Raw genomic sequence first — 12,297 nt, 5'->3', positions numbered from 1 at the left:
CTTTACAAACAAACAGCCGCACCCAAATCTTGTCCGACTCCCACACTGCACGCCCACCAGAGTCGCTAGCATGGCCGACAAGTACATCCCCGAGCACCGTCGCACGACGTTCAAGGCGAAGAGCGCCTTCAAGCCAGACGAACTCCGCCGCCGCCGTGAAGAGCAACAGGTCGAGATCCGCCGGGCGAAGCGTGAGGAGAACCTCGCAAAGCGCCGCGGTATCGCTGGACGGGACCAGCCGGGCGCCTCGCTCGGCGCTGCCCCCGACAGCGACGATGAGGGCGGCAACATCGAGAGCCAGGTGCGTTTATACCCCACCATCCCGTGCCTCAGCGAGCACAGAGTGAGAGAGTAGCAGGCTGACATAACGTGATGTAGCTCAACGAGGAGCTCCCCCAGATGGTAAAGGGCGTCTTCTCGGAACAGATCGACGAGCAGATCCAGGCGACGACCAAGTTCCGCAAGCTGCTGTCCAAGGAGCGCAACCCCCCGATCGAGCGCGTTATCGAGACCGGCGTCGTGAGCCGCTTCGTCGAGTTCCTGCGCTCCCCGCACACGCTGGTGCAGTTCGAGGCCGCCTGGGCCCTCACCAACATCGCGTCGGGCTCGGCGCAACAGACACAGGTCGTCATCGAGGCGGGCGCCGTGCCCATCTTCGTCGAGCTGCTCAGCAGCCACGAGCCAGACGTCCGGGAGCAGGCCGTCTGGGCCCTGGGCAACATCGCCGGTGACAGCCCCGCCTGCCGCGACTTTGTCCTGCAGGCCGGTGCTCTCCGCCCGCTGCTGGCCCTGCTGGGCGACAGCCGCAAGCTCAGCATGCTGCGCAATGCCACCTGGACCCTGAGCAACTTCTGCCGCGGCAAGACCCCTCAGCCCGACTGGCAAACTGTGAGTTCTGCTCGCTGCCCCACTTAACTCCAAGTACTAATTGTCCAGCAGATCCAGCCTGCCCTGCCCGTGCTCGCCAAGCTCGTATACTCGCTCGACGACGAGGTCCTCATCGACGCCTGCTGGGCCATCTCGTACCTCTCCGATGGCTCCAACGACAAGATCCAGGCCGTCATCGAGGCCGGCATCCCCCGCCGCCTCGTGGAGCTGCTCATGCACGCCTCGACCTCCGTCCAGACCCCCGCCCTGCGCTCCGTCGGCAACATCGTGACTGGCGACGACGTCCAGACCCAGGTCATCATCAACTGCGGCTCGCTCCCCGCGCTGCTGTCCCTCCTCAGCTCCACCAAGGACGGAATCCGCAAGGAGGCCTGCTGGACCATCTCCAACATCACCGCCGGCAACTCGACCCAGATCCAGGCCGTCATCGATGCTAACATCATCCCCCCTCTGATCCACCTCCTCCAGAACGGCGACTTCAAGACGCGCAAGGAGGCCTGCTGGGCCATCTCCAACGCCACCAGCGGTGGTCTGCAGAAGCCTGCCCAGATCCGCTACCTCGTCCAGAGCGGCTGCATCAAGCCCCTCTGCGATCTCCTCGCCTGCCCCGACAACAAGATTATCCAGGTTGCCCTCGATGGTCTTGAGAACATTCTCAAGGTCGGCGAGATGGACAAGGAGGCCAGCGAGGGTGGTGCTGGCGGCGAGCCCATCAACCGCTACGCTCTCTTCATCGAAGAGGTCGGCGGCATGGAGAAGATCCACGAGTGCCAGAACAACGCCAACGAGGAGATCTACATGAAGGCCTACAACATCATCGAGAAGTACTTCGCCGACGAGGAGGGTGAGGCGGAGAACATGGGCGAGGCCGGACCCCAGGTCAACCAGGACGGTCAGTTCGGCTTCGGCGCCGCTGGTCAGCAGCAACAACAAAACTTCAACTTCGCCAACGGAGGTGACTCCATGGACATGTAAGCGGGTCTAGGTCCGCGACGAGTCCGAAGTTGAAACGTTGCATTTCAGTGCAGCCCTTCCACCACGCTAGCCAGCCACGAGAGCACGACTAGTAGTGTTTGCAGTATCCTGGACGAACACGGAGATCATACACGATATGATACATGATCCACGGAAGTGCTATGATTGCGAGGACCTCTGTGTTTCCTTAGCAATACCCCCATCCTTTCCAGCTATCACTTCGCCATGATTTCAATGAAGCCTTAAAGATACACCGTCTTGTACCCCACCCATGTTCAACAACCGCATCATATCCCCGGCGTTGCGTGTTTGTCTAGCTTGTCTGAAGATCGGAATGGTTGGACTGGGCGGTCTGCTCTGGAATGGCGCTCTACACAATTGGGTGCAAGGGCAACATGCGCTCGCAGTCCAGCCGCGCCAGCCAGATAGCTGAATAAATCGCCGAGTAATCGGCTTACAACATAGCCTGGTCAACATGAATGAAGTTGCATGTGATTGTTGAACTAACAGTGCCGCTAGCTGGGAAAGTAACACGTGCGTCATCCGCGGAACCCTGATCACCCCGCCCCGGCATGCCTCCGCGAACCACGCGTGGGGTTAGCTATCTTTGCTGGCTCGCTTCGTGATAGCATGTCGCGTTTCTCAGGATGAAATCCGTAATATCGCGTGCGCGCCTACGCGACGTCTCTGCAATCTGTGCAGGATCCAATGATATCCCAAGCAACGCCCTGGACCGATGGCGCAATCATCGCGAACACACCGCCGCCCCGAACTCGCAGCCAGCGCACCACCATCTTGACACAACTGCCATTCCACACATTCAGCACCAGGGTCACTACTTCTGCGTGATTTGAGACGCTGAAGTTTGACTACACAACAACAGATACCCAACATGTGTAGGTTTATGGTAAGCAGAACACCATAGATCCGCCCAGTACGCAGCTAACACCCACAGGTCTACAAAGGCAAGGATGAGATCCTCCTCTCCGAGCTCATTCTGAACCCTTCACACTCTATCCTCACACAGTCCTTCGACTCGCGCCTCCGCCTAGTACGTTACCATCCACCACCCACATCACCCCTTCCACTAACCACCACCAGGACAGACGGCGCCCACACAACGGCGACGGTTTCGGCATCGGCTACTACACCTGCCCGTCCCTCGGTCCCACGCCCTGCGTCTTCACCTCCACGATCCCGGCATGGAACTGCATAAACCTCTCGCGCATCGCGTCCAAAACCACATCGAGCCTCATCTTCGCCCACGTCCGCGCTACAACCGAGGGTAACCTCAGCGACAGCAACTGCCACCCCTTCAGCTACAAGAGCCTCATGTTCATGCACAACGGCGGCATAGGATGCTGGAAACAGATCAAGCGGAGACTGGCTATGAGTCTGGACGAGAAGTGGTTCAACGTTGTAGGCGGGAGTACGGATAGCGAGTGGGCGTTCGCTACCTTTCTCGATTGTCTCGATAAAGCTGGTATTTCACCCGATAGAGATGTGGAGCCTGGTGTAGGCTTCGGACATACGGTGCTGCGCAAAGCGATACTGAAGACGATTGAGCGGCTCAATGGCTTCATCAAAGACGTCGTGGGCGAACAAGGTGTCGGCGAGGAGGATAGCAGGAGTTTGCTCAACTTCGCTGTGACGGATGGTGTTAGCGTGGTTTGCTCGCGGTACGTGAGTAGTAAGACAGATGAGGCAGCAAGCCTCTTCTTCAGCAGCGGAACGAGTTGGCGCGAACTCAACGCTCAGTCCCAGGACTCTGATGCTGGTGTTTCTGTCGACGACGAGGAGAGAGAGAGGGACTACGTTATGGAACGTAGGGACAAGGGGAGTGACATCGTGCTTGTGGCTAGTGAGCCGTTGACGTTTGAGAGGGGTATGTTACTCTTGCCTTCGTTTATCTCCGAGTTCTTCGTAACGTTCCTGGTGTATGGATGTACTAACGACAACAGATAACTGGGTTACGGTTCCCACGAATAGTACGCTTACTATATCGAAGCAGACGGTCATGATTCATCCCATTGTCGATGAGTTTTACAGCCCCAACCCGGCGCACGAGCGGAGCGCGAACTTCGCGCAGGCCAAAGGGCAGACAGTTACGGGTAGTGACAAGAGGGTCCTAGGTGCTGTCGGGGACGCGGCTTAGTGAAGAACTTAGAGAGTCAGAAATATTGTATTGGGTTGGCCGTAGCCTTGGGAATCTACGTGACGGCCGTAATCTAGTCCAAATAAGTCATCATGTAATGGTTGCGTTGCATATTGCAGTTGTATTCCGAAAGCAGACGCGAGCCAGTCAGCCAGCCCCATGTTGGAATTCGACTCTCCTTTCCTGTCGAGCTAGATTGAGTATATTGCCCCTTGACGGTTCGTGTGTCGCGATATCAAGGTTTCCGCTTGAGGACGTTGCTGCTAGCCAAAGACTCCATCCACAGCCTTGCTTTCTCCCTCTCTATTTTGACCACATCTGGCTGGTCCTGACCTGGGGACTTCTTCTCTGCCATCTTCTTGTCCGACATTGCTTTCTCAATAATGGGATGAGTCTTGTCGTCGCGCACCGAATACGATGCTTCTGCCCTATAGGGATTGATGTTGACTGAAGCTTCGTCTTCCATGAGAGGACCATAGTCTCGAACCACGGTCTGGCAGAACTCCTTCCAACCTCTACTCAAGATTTCTTGCCCCCGTTCCTGTTCTTTGGTGTTGAGGCAGCTGTATTCAATACTCCATTTTGCCAGCTGCTTCCAGCTCCAAAGCGACATGGTGGGGTCGCCGACGATGATTTGGTAGAATTCGTGTGACATTGAGTTGCTGTGCGCATTGTCAGTACCGGACTCGTTCGCGATGCAAAAGGTTCGCATGGGCGGTGTCTCTTACCTGAAGAGTGATGGGTTGTCTGAGTTGACTGTACAAGGTATGCCCGCAGCCAGCAGTTCTGGGTATGGGTGTTCTTTGACGTTTCTGCAAAGGTGCAAAAGCTCATTCGAGATAGGACAAAGCTCAATGCAGATACCCTTGCTGGTCTTCGTCTTCTTGAATTTCTCAATGAGATGGGTATGCTTCATGAGCGCGTATCCGTGGCCAATGCGCTTCGATTCCAGCGCCACTGCGTCGTAGAGGTTGGAGTTCTCCGGATCGGAGGAGCCGCCGGTGTCGAGCAGTGTCTCACCGGCGTGGAACATGAAAGGTATGTCCAATTTGAGTTTCTTACACGTTTCCTGGAATGTAACGAGCTCTTTCCTATAAAACCCAATGTGGTTGGGCCGGTCCTCCGCGCCCACGAGATCGAAACCTAGGGGTGTTAGAAACGGTTGCGCTTTGAGTGTCAGGTGCTGCTTACCACAAATAAGATCCGGGAATTCCATCTTGAGCGCTATGCAATCTCTCATCTCCTTTTGCATGAGCGGTATGGGAATAGACCGTGGTGTGCAATATATGATCTTGAGTCCAAACGGGAACTTGTCATCGTTGCCATGCTGCTCTGCAAGCATTTTCCTCTTTTCCTTCATTCCATCTACAATGAGTCGCATCTGTTCGTGGTTCTTGATACGCTTCTCGTGAATGCCGCTGTCGGCAGGAATGAACTTGTCCAAAAGCATTGGTCGTAGTTCGGCGTACATGACGTTCTCCTCGATCATGCGGTCAATAGCATCGCCTATGTATTCTTTGTAGACGCTCTCATAGTTTAGTAAGCCTTTGAAAGCCCTGGTAGCTTGGTTGAAGCGAGCCCATACTCTGTGTATACGTTAGTGAGTACTGCGATGATGCAGGAGCAACACATACCCATTCACAGTCTGTGTAGGCCCATAGGCTTCGTCAAGGCTAAGAACCATCTTCGATCTTAACCAGTTCTCAGCGGGACGAAGCTTGGTAGGCTTTGTCTGTCCACAGTGCTGTGGCTGTCCAGCTTGAAAAGTCTCAGGTTCTTCGTCTTGGTATTCACCTGGGAACTTTCTTTCAAATTCCTCCTGGAAGTCTGACCATGGCATCCAGGTAGTCTTCAGATAGCTTTCAGCCTTCGGGTTTTCCTGATCCATTAGTTTGGGATAAGAGTCCGAGAAGATGTTGACACCAGGGTCGACGGTTGTTGGGTCGCAGATATTGAAAATCATCTCAGTCTCCCCCAGATGCTCCTTCTTTGTGATCGGTATGATACTGCGGATGTACATGTTCTTCATCTTGCGCGCTCGTACAAGAAGGATCTCAGGATGCAGTTCGGCATTGAAGTGAAGATGTAACAAAGCGCCCTTTGGAACGTTCCTGGCGATTTGGTATAGCTTGCTTTCGTTGTCTATACGGTCCTTGTTGGTAAGATATTGACCGCCCATGTCGCGATCATTTTCTAAAGGCAGCGCTTCTGACGGTCGGTTACCGAAAGTAACAACCCGCTCATACTCCCGAATCGCTCGGATGATGGCAGCAGCCCTTTCCTCAACCTTGTCGTCTTTGGATCTGGATTTATCCTTGGGTCTCACTGGTCGATCCCAAGCACTCTCGTTCTCTGCTTTCACGAGATCCTGTGTCTTCTTCTCGTGAGCAGTAGCTACTTGATCGATACCTTCCAGAACGGCTTTAAACTGGATCTCCGCCCTCTTCTGAAACTCGGTCAGGTCCTCAGCGTTTGGGGAAGACATCTCGACGGTCTTCGGTTCTCCTGAATGTAGTGGTATCTTCCTAGTAGGTTGCGGGCTGAGGGCCCTCTTTCTCTTCTTTGGTGAGTCAGCTACAGTCATAACTGGTCGGTTTGAGTCTCCTGGAGAGATGTGCCTGTCACGTACAAAGCTGCATCCAAAAGTCAACACAGCCGCGATAAACATGAGCCTTGACTTGGAGACTCACAATGTGGGGATGACAATACCACACGTTGCCAACAACCCCGGACGGGTTCTGTGGGACTCACTCGAAGTTTTGGGTTCGGCGTCAGTGGGCATGCCGATGACGATGGAATGAAGAAGCGTCTATCACCGGCTGCTCATGCCACCTGCGATAAGACTGCAGGTACAATGATATGAAGCGACACGACTGGTTCACACCGCTCTCGGTGACCTTTCTCGATTGACCGGTTTGGGCTGTGTATGATTCGGATATCCAACACAATCCTTAGATCCCGTGAAACGAGGTTGGTTCAAGGCACACCCCGTGACTAGATAGTGCTCTAACCAGGCGATTGATATGGTGTACCAAATTCAAGTACCGCTGTCCCGCTTGTCGGCCTATTGCACGTAGCGAAGTGGGTTAGTATTGGAATTCACAAGGTAGTCGCGGCTGTGGTTTGTTCGCTGCGCCTCATACCCCGCGGCTAAGGAAATGCGCGAGGCTGGGAGACGAGTGATGCCTGGAACGATGGCCACGACCAAGTACACATGTCGTAGCGGCAGGATCAAAAGAAAGCGTGAGGAGAAGAAGAAAACGGCGACGTTTGCCCTGACTAGACGATGACGTTTCTTGCGCTCATAAATTCTGATGACTAGGAAGGAGCGATGCCACCAGCACTATCGCGTGCCTGAGGACACGCAAGACAGAAGGAAGGAGCAACCACATACATCAGCGCACGCTTTTTTGCGTTCAATTCTTCCTTCTCTTGACAGCTCGAGTGAATGCGACACCACTTTTGACGTCTTTTCAGCGCAAACCTCGACGTTTCGTACAGTTGTCGCTATCGGATCGTGTCACGGGGATGTCAGCCTGGTGCGTGCGCCTGTTCTGGTGTTGCGAGCAGCAGGCGAAGATGGCGATCACAGACGAGTTCAAGCTCCACTCGCAGTCGGGGCGCAGCGATCCAAACTTTCGCGATGTCGTTGCGACAAGCGGATCAGTTACTAGAAAGAAGTTGGAAGTCAAGCTGAAGCTGGGCAGGACAGCCCATCGCTCACACGATGAAGGAGGCTATGCAAAAGCCTCATGCATTCTGCCATACGCCGGATAACCCTGGAGCCTAGCCACTGGCCCTGTCAGCCATGTTGCCCCTCACTTCTTCAGCCTGAGGCACCCAATAGCTGCACAAGCCCCAATCCATGGGGGCTGTGGGATTGCACAAACTCCCGTGTCCTCGAGACAGCGACTGTGCCTCCCTGACCGGCGTGGAATGAGGTGCCACACGCAGATCCGGTGGGCGCTGCACGCATGTTTTGGCCCCCAGCGTCTACGCTGTACGCGCGCCTTTTCCTGCTCCACGCTGGGGCTTCGTCTTCATCATACATGCCTTTTTTTTTTTTCGCCTCAATCCTGGCTCTGTTGTATATACGCTTGCGGCCCTTTTGTTACTGCATCATAGCGCGTCGATTCAGATTTATGCATCGTTCCCATCACATCCAGCTTCGGCCATCAGTTTGCACTGAGTTTTGAAGATCGCGTTTATCTTAGCGACATGTATTGGCTGCCCGCAGATGAGAACGGGAAGATATCACTCAATGAACTACAACTAGATATCGTTGGTTTCCTCGCCATCTTGGGCGAGGGTTCCGTGCTCGCCAATGCTCAGGTCTCGACGCTTTCGAAATGGATATTCCTACCACGGTTGATCCCGGCACCTCAAGCCCTGATGAGGCCGACGAGACCATTTCAACTAGAGCCATCCCGGGGTCACGTAACCGGCATCGTCTCGGGGAACCACAGGGATCACATCAATCATATTGGCAACATCGTCTGGTAAGTGCATCTTCTCGGTCCAACTCGGTAGTCGCCAGCTGCCACGAGGTACTTCCCCACACGTCTACCGTGGACCGGAGTCAACAATGCACTAGCCATCACACGTACCAATCTATAACCATAGCATAACCCTGCCATACTAACAAAGTACCAGTGACGCGAATAACCTAAACCCCTTCTCCGTACGGGTTGTCAAAATCAAACGCGTCCACGACCGACCGCTCAAGGCCAAGACCTTTGGCCCACTCACAATCGTAAACTTCATCGGCTTCGCCCTCTCTGCTCTCCTCCTTGCGCTATCGATATGGCAGGACGATGGCATGTCGGTGGTAGCGACGGTACTCCTCTCGCTTCTTTCCAGTCTGATCGGACTGGGTAACAAGTGGGAGCTGGAACTACCCTCGCGGAAATACAAAAAGACACCCGTACCGGGGGGAGATGTTGTCATTCGATATCCAAAGGGGTCTTTCCTGATCGTGCGTTGTGAGGAGGACGTGGCCCGAGAACTCTACTTCGCACCAGAGAACATCAACTACCTCTTGACGCACGGTCCGGCATACCGAATTCTGAGTTTGGTGGGCACTATGATGCTTATGGGAGGCGTCATCTGTCTCGCCAATGCTCAGATTCAGGTTCAGATCGCCTGGGCCGGTTCCTACATGCTACTGGGCGCTTCGTACTGGGTTGTCGCTGCCTTGCACAGCAAGTTGCACTGGGACACCTCGTGTTATGAAGTTGAAAACGAGTGCCTCTCTGACTCCGATATGGACAAGAAAGGATACCCTTCGGAAAACGAGACGTTCACACAAGCTCTCTGGAGGGCCATTTGTGTCAGCAAAGGCATTGCATGGGTTAAAATGAGCGATGCTTGTCCTGATACTGAGGCCTGGCACGAATGGCTCCTAGAGGCAAAGGCATGTAGTGAAGACTTTCAAACGGTTGAAGACCAGGCGAAGTCGAGAGGCAAAACAATGTGGGAGGTCCCCGAATGGGACGCACAGGGCTCTCTGGGGAGACTGCTGGCTGAGCATGCGGGACGCCAGAAAAAACTCATTAGACAGAAGGTCGAGTCAGCTTGACCAGTTTCATCGGGCTTCATGGACATTCATTTGGGGGTTATGCATAGCGCTGGGACACGACCTTTCGGATCCTCATACGACGAACGAACTATTATGCAACAAAACCCCTTCTACGACGAGCGCTCATTATACGATTTACGATTTACGACTGGGAACGACGAACTTACCGCGGAGCCACCGTTGCCATCATCTTGTACTATCTACAACACTGGAAACCTACATCGAGCTTTTATTTATACGTCTCGCATCGTTAGCGCTTTGAGCGTTCTTGTATCTATAGCATTTTTCACATAGCAGAAAAAATATACACAGCAGTATTTATACAAAGCTCGCCATTCGCACCAGTCACCACTTCTCGCCAACGCAACTTGTCATATCCGTGTCATAATCTCGAGTCACGCACACATCACCACAAACCGATCGTTGCTCGTCGAACTAGTGCTTCCAGCGTTGAATTGCCTTGAATTTTGTGCAGTCATCTATAGCCGGCGCAACGCTGCGTCCAAATAAAGTAGACTCATGTTCGCGGCATGACACCTGAACACACCGTGCTCAGCTCCAGACTCACAGTGGCTTGGCAACTCTGAGTAACCTCGTGGAATGGGAGCCACGAGTACAGAGCCGAGGAGACCGACGAGCCCAGTAAAGGGCTCTCCCCGATCTATGACCATACTCTCGAGTCACTGGTTATGTGTCACTCCTCCTGGCTGACGAAGAATCCAACAGCGAGAGCCTCAGCCTCAGTCTTGCAGTCATAATTGTATATGCGCGACCAGACTTCAGGTAGCGCTCTTCCACCGCTGCTCATATTCCACCTTCCTCCTTACAACACTCCTCAACCACTTTTCCAGATTCTCTCCTTCAACCTGCGCATCGACATCCATAGCCTCGCCTTCAGCCTCCAGTCTCACACCACCCTCCTCTTCTTCGTCTTCGTCTCCACAGCATGCATCTTCTGCCATCTGGCATGCCTCGTTCCACTCCTCGTAGCTGAAGTTTCCCTCGCTTTCGCTCAGCAGCATTTTCCTGTCGCCAGAGAATGCGAAGACGTGTACCGATCGTATGGGCTTTGCGCGTAGTAGTTCGTTTGCGGTGGGCGAGAGTAGGGGTGGGAAGGAGTTCGTAGACGGCGAGGCGGGTTGTGCGATCATCACGGAAGTGAGGACTGTGCGGAGGGGTATCGATGCGGAGAGGAGCGCGAGAAGCGCAGTGTGAAGAAGGTGTGGGAGGAGGGTCAGAGACTGGGGCTGTCAGCGATTGATGTTCATGGGAGACGGTATCGCAACTGGACATACGGTATTGACGCCTGCTGTGCTATCTTCTTCCGGTAAACTCCTGACTTGGAGTGTGATTTGTACAAGTGTTCGTGGTATCGCTCGGGTCAGAATTATACTGCGCAGTGTGTTGTGTACCAGTGTTTCGAGATGTCGTTCTCTTGGACCTGGATTCCCGTCAGTATATAAATCACTACCCCATCAAGCGTAAAAACATACTTCCAACTCCCATAGCGGGTCTGACGTTCACCTCGATCGCTGCTTCCTCGGGTAGTTCATCGCGTCGCTGTACTTCGATTGGACCATTGACGGCGCCAATGATTGAGTAGCCATTGTGGGTATATGTCGCAGAGCCGTCGGCGCGGTTCAAATGCGTCAGGGTGACTGTAGGTGCGCCCATGATTTCGTGACCCGATTCGAATGCGCGTCGCGAATGAAGAGTTCGACTCTCCGTACTGCCAACTGTGGAGGTGGGTGGAGGTGTGCGATAGGATCAGAATACTGATAAAGCCAGTAGACGTGTCGAGTCAAAGGACTTTAATGCGCAGAAATTGAACGAAGGGGTGCGTGCTCTAAGATGCGCCTCTGCACCTCAGTGACGATATGCCATCTCCAAAAGTTTTGGTGGGGATGACGCTCAGCCCAGTCTGTGGCTCAAGCTTCAGACCTCGGCGCATCACCGCGGCCAGCTCAGCCATCCGATATCCTTGCCAATGCGACAATTGAGCTGTCCGTAAGCCTCCACTCGCACTTTCACCGCCATAGACATACAGCGCATCATCTCCACCCATTATAACATCAATACCAATATCAGAACCTATCCAAAACATATATAGTCACCATGGCAGGCTCGTCGCGCAACGCATCGCCCATCAAGCGCCTCATGACCGAACTGCAAACATACCAACACGACTCCAACGACGCGCTGTACGAACTCGGACCTACAGACGACGATGTGATGCAATGGCGAGCAGTCATGAAGGGTGTAGAGGGAACGGCATATGAAGGTATACAAAACCCGGCGCATACTTCGCCTACACCGCTTACAGCACCACAACACCCAGACCTCATTCACTGACTAACACACTCCAGACGGCTGCTGGCTCCTCTCCATCGCTATCCCCTCCACTTACCCCCTCACCCCACCCACCATCCGCTTCGTAACGCCCATCTGCCACCCCAACGTCGATTTCAAGACGGGCGAGATCTGCCTCGATCTACTCAAGACCGCTTGGACACCCGCGTATACTATATCGTCGACTCTGACGAGTATACACCAATTGCTCACTAGCGCTGAGCCAGACAGTCCGCTGAATGTGGATGTTGCGCAGCTATTCAGGACAAACGACGACGTTGGGGCCAGGAGTTTGATCAGATTTTACACTGTTAGCGAGAAGTATGATTGGAAGGGGAAGAGATAGACTGTA

General features: G+C 53.9%; 6 protein-coding genes across 6 annotated transcripts; 4 read left to right on the top strand and 2 right to left on the bottom strand.

Moving 5' to 3' along the window:
- Positions 1 to 70: 70 nt before the first annotated feature.
- Positions 71 to 1,863, top strand: J4E84_004492 (uncharacterized protein; the record flags this gene model as incomplete). The annotated part of the gene is made up of 3 exons (XM_049387095.1): positions 71 to 301; positions 379 to 888; positions 940 to 1,863. 3 exons carry the CDS (start codon positions 71 to 73, stop codon positions 1,861 to 1,863), a joined length of 1,665 nt encoding a protein of 554 aa, XP_049244868.1.
- Positions 1,864 to 2,571: 708 nt separating this feature from the next.
- Positions 2,572 to 4,018, top strand: J4E84_004491 (uncharacterized protein; the record flags this gene model as incomplete). The annotated part of the gene is made up of 5 exons (XM_049387094.1): positions 2,572 to 2,694; positions 2,747 to 2,770; positions 2,819 to 2,914; positions 2,965 to 3,748; positions 3,825 to 4,018. 5 exons carry the CDS (start codon positions 2,572 to 2,574, stop codon positions 4,016 to 4,018), a joined length of 1,221 nt encoding a protein of 406 aa, XP_049244867.1.
- A 235-nt stretch (positions 4,019 to 4,253) lies between these two features.
- J4E84_004490 (uncharacterized protein) lies at positions 4,254 to 6,602 on the bottom strand (the record flags this gene model as incomplete). The annotated part of the gene is made up of 3 exons (XM_049387093.1): positions 4,254 to 4,680; positions 4,747 to 5,604; positions 5,653 to 6,602. The coding sequence occupies 3 exons, from the start codon at positions 6,600 to 6,602 to the stop codon at positions 4,254 to 4,256; spliced, it is 2,235 nt and encodes a 744-aa protein (XP_049244866.1).
- A 1,634-nt stretch (positions 6,603 to 8,236) lies between these two features.
- J4E84_004489 (uncharacterized protein) lies at positions 8,237 to 9,596 on the top strand (the record flags this gene model as incomplete). Its single annotated transcript, XM_049387092.1, has 2 exons — positions 8,237 to 8,517; positions 8,672 to 9,596. 2 exons carry the CDS (start codon positions 8,237 to 8,239, stop codon positions 9,594 to 9,596), a joined length of 1,206 nt encoding a protein of 401 aa, XP_049244865.1.
- A 779-nt stretch (positions 9,597 to 10,375) lies between these two features.
- On the bottom strand, positions 10,376 to 11,270 carry J4E84_004488 (uncharacterized protein; the record flags this gene model as incomplete). The annotated part of the gene is made up of 3 exons (XM_049387091.1): positions 10,376 to 10,837; positions 10,892 to 11,037; positions 11,090 to 11,270. The coding sequence occupies 3 exons, from the start codon at positions 11,268 to 11,270 to the stop codon at positions 10,376 to 10,378; spliced, it is 789 nt and encodes a 262-aa protein (XP_049244864.1).
- A 441-nt stretch (positions 11,271 to 11,711) lies between these two features.
- Positions 11,712 to 12,291, top strand: J4E84_004487 (uncharacterized protein; the record flags this gene model as incomplete). The annotated part of the gene is made up of 2 exons (XM_049387090.1): positions 11,712 to 11,877; positions 11,963 to 12,291. The coding sequence occupies 2 exons, from the start codon at positions 11,712 to 11,714 to the stop codon at positions 12,289 to 12,291; spliced, it is 495 nt and encodes a 164-aa protein (XP_049244863.1).
- Between the last annotated feature and the right edge of the window lie 6 nt (positions 12,292 to 12,297).

Source organism: Alternaria hordeiaustralica (assembly GCF_023758085.1).
Source record: "Alternaria hordeiaustralica strain BMP 2776 chromosome Unknown scaffold_7, whole genome shotgun sequence".
In the NCBI taxonomy this organism is placed as follows: domain Eukaryota; kingdom Fungi; phylum Ascomycota; class Dothideomycetes; order Pleosporales; family Pleosporaceae; genus Alternaria; species Alternaria hordeiaustralica.
The sequence above is the reverse complement of the archived record's forward strand: the minus strand, read 5'-3'. Positions and strand labels throughout refer to the sequence as shown.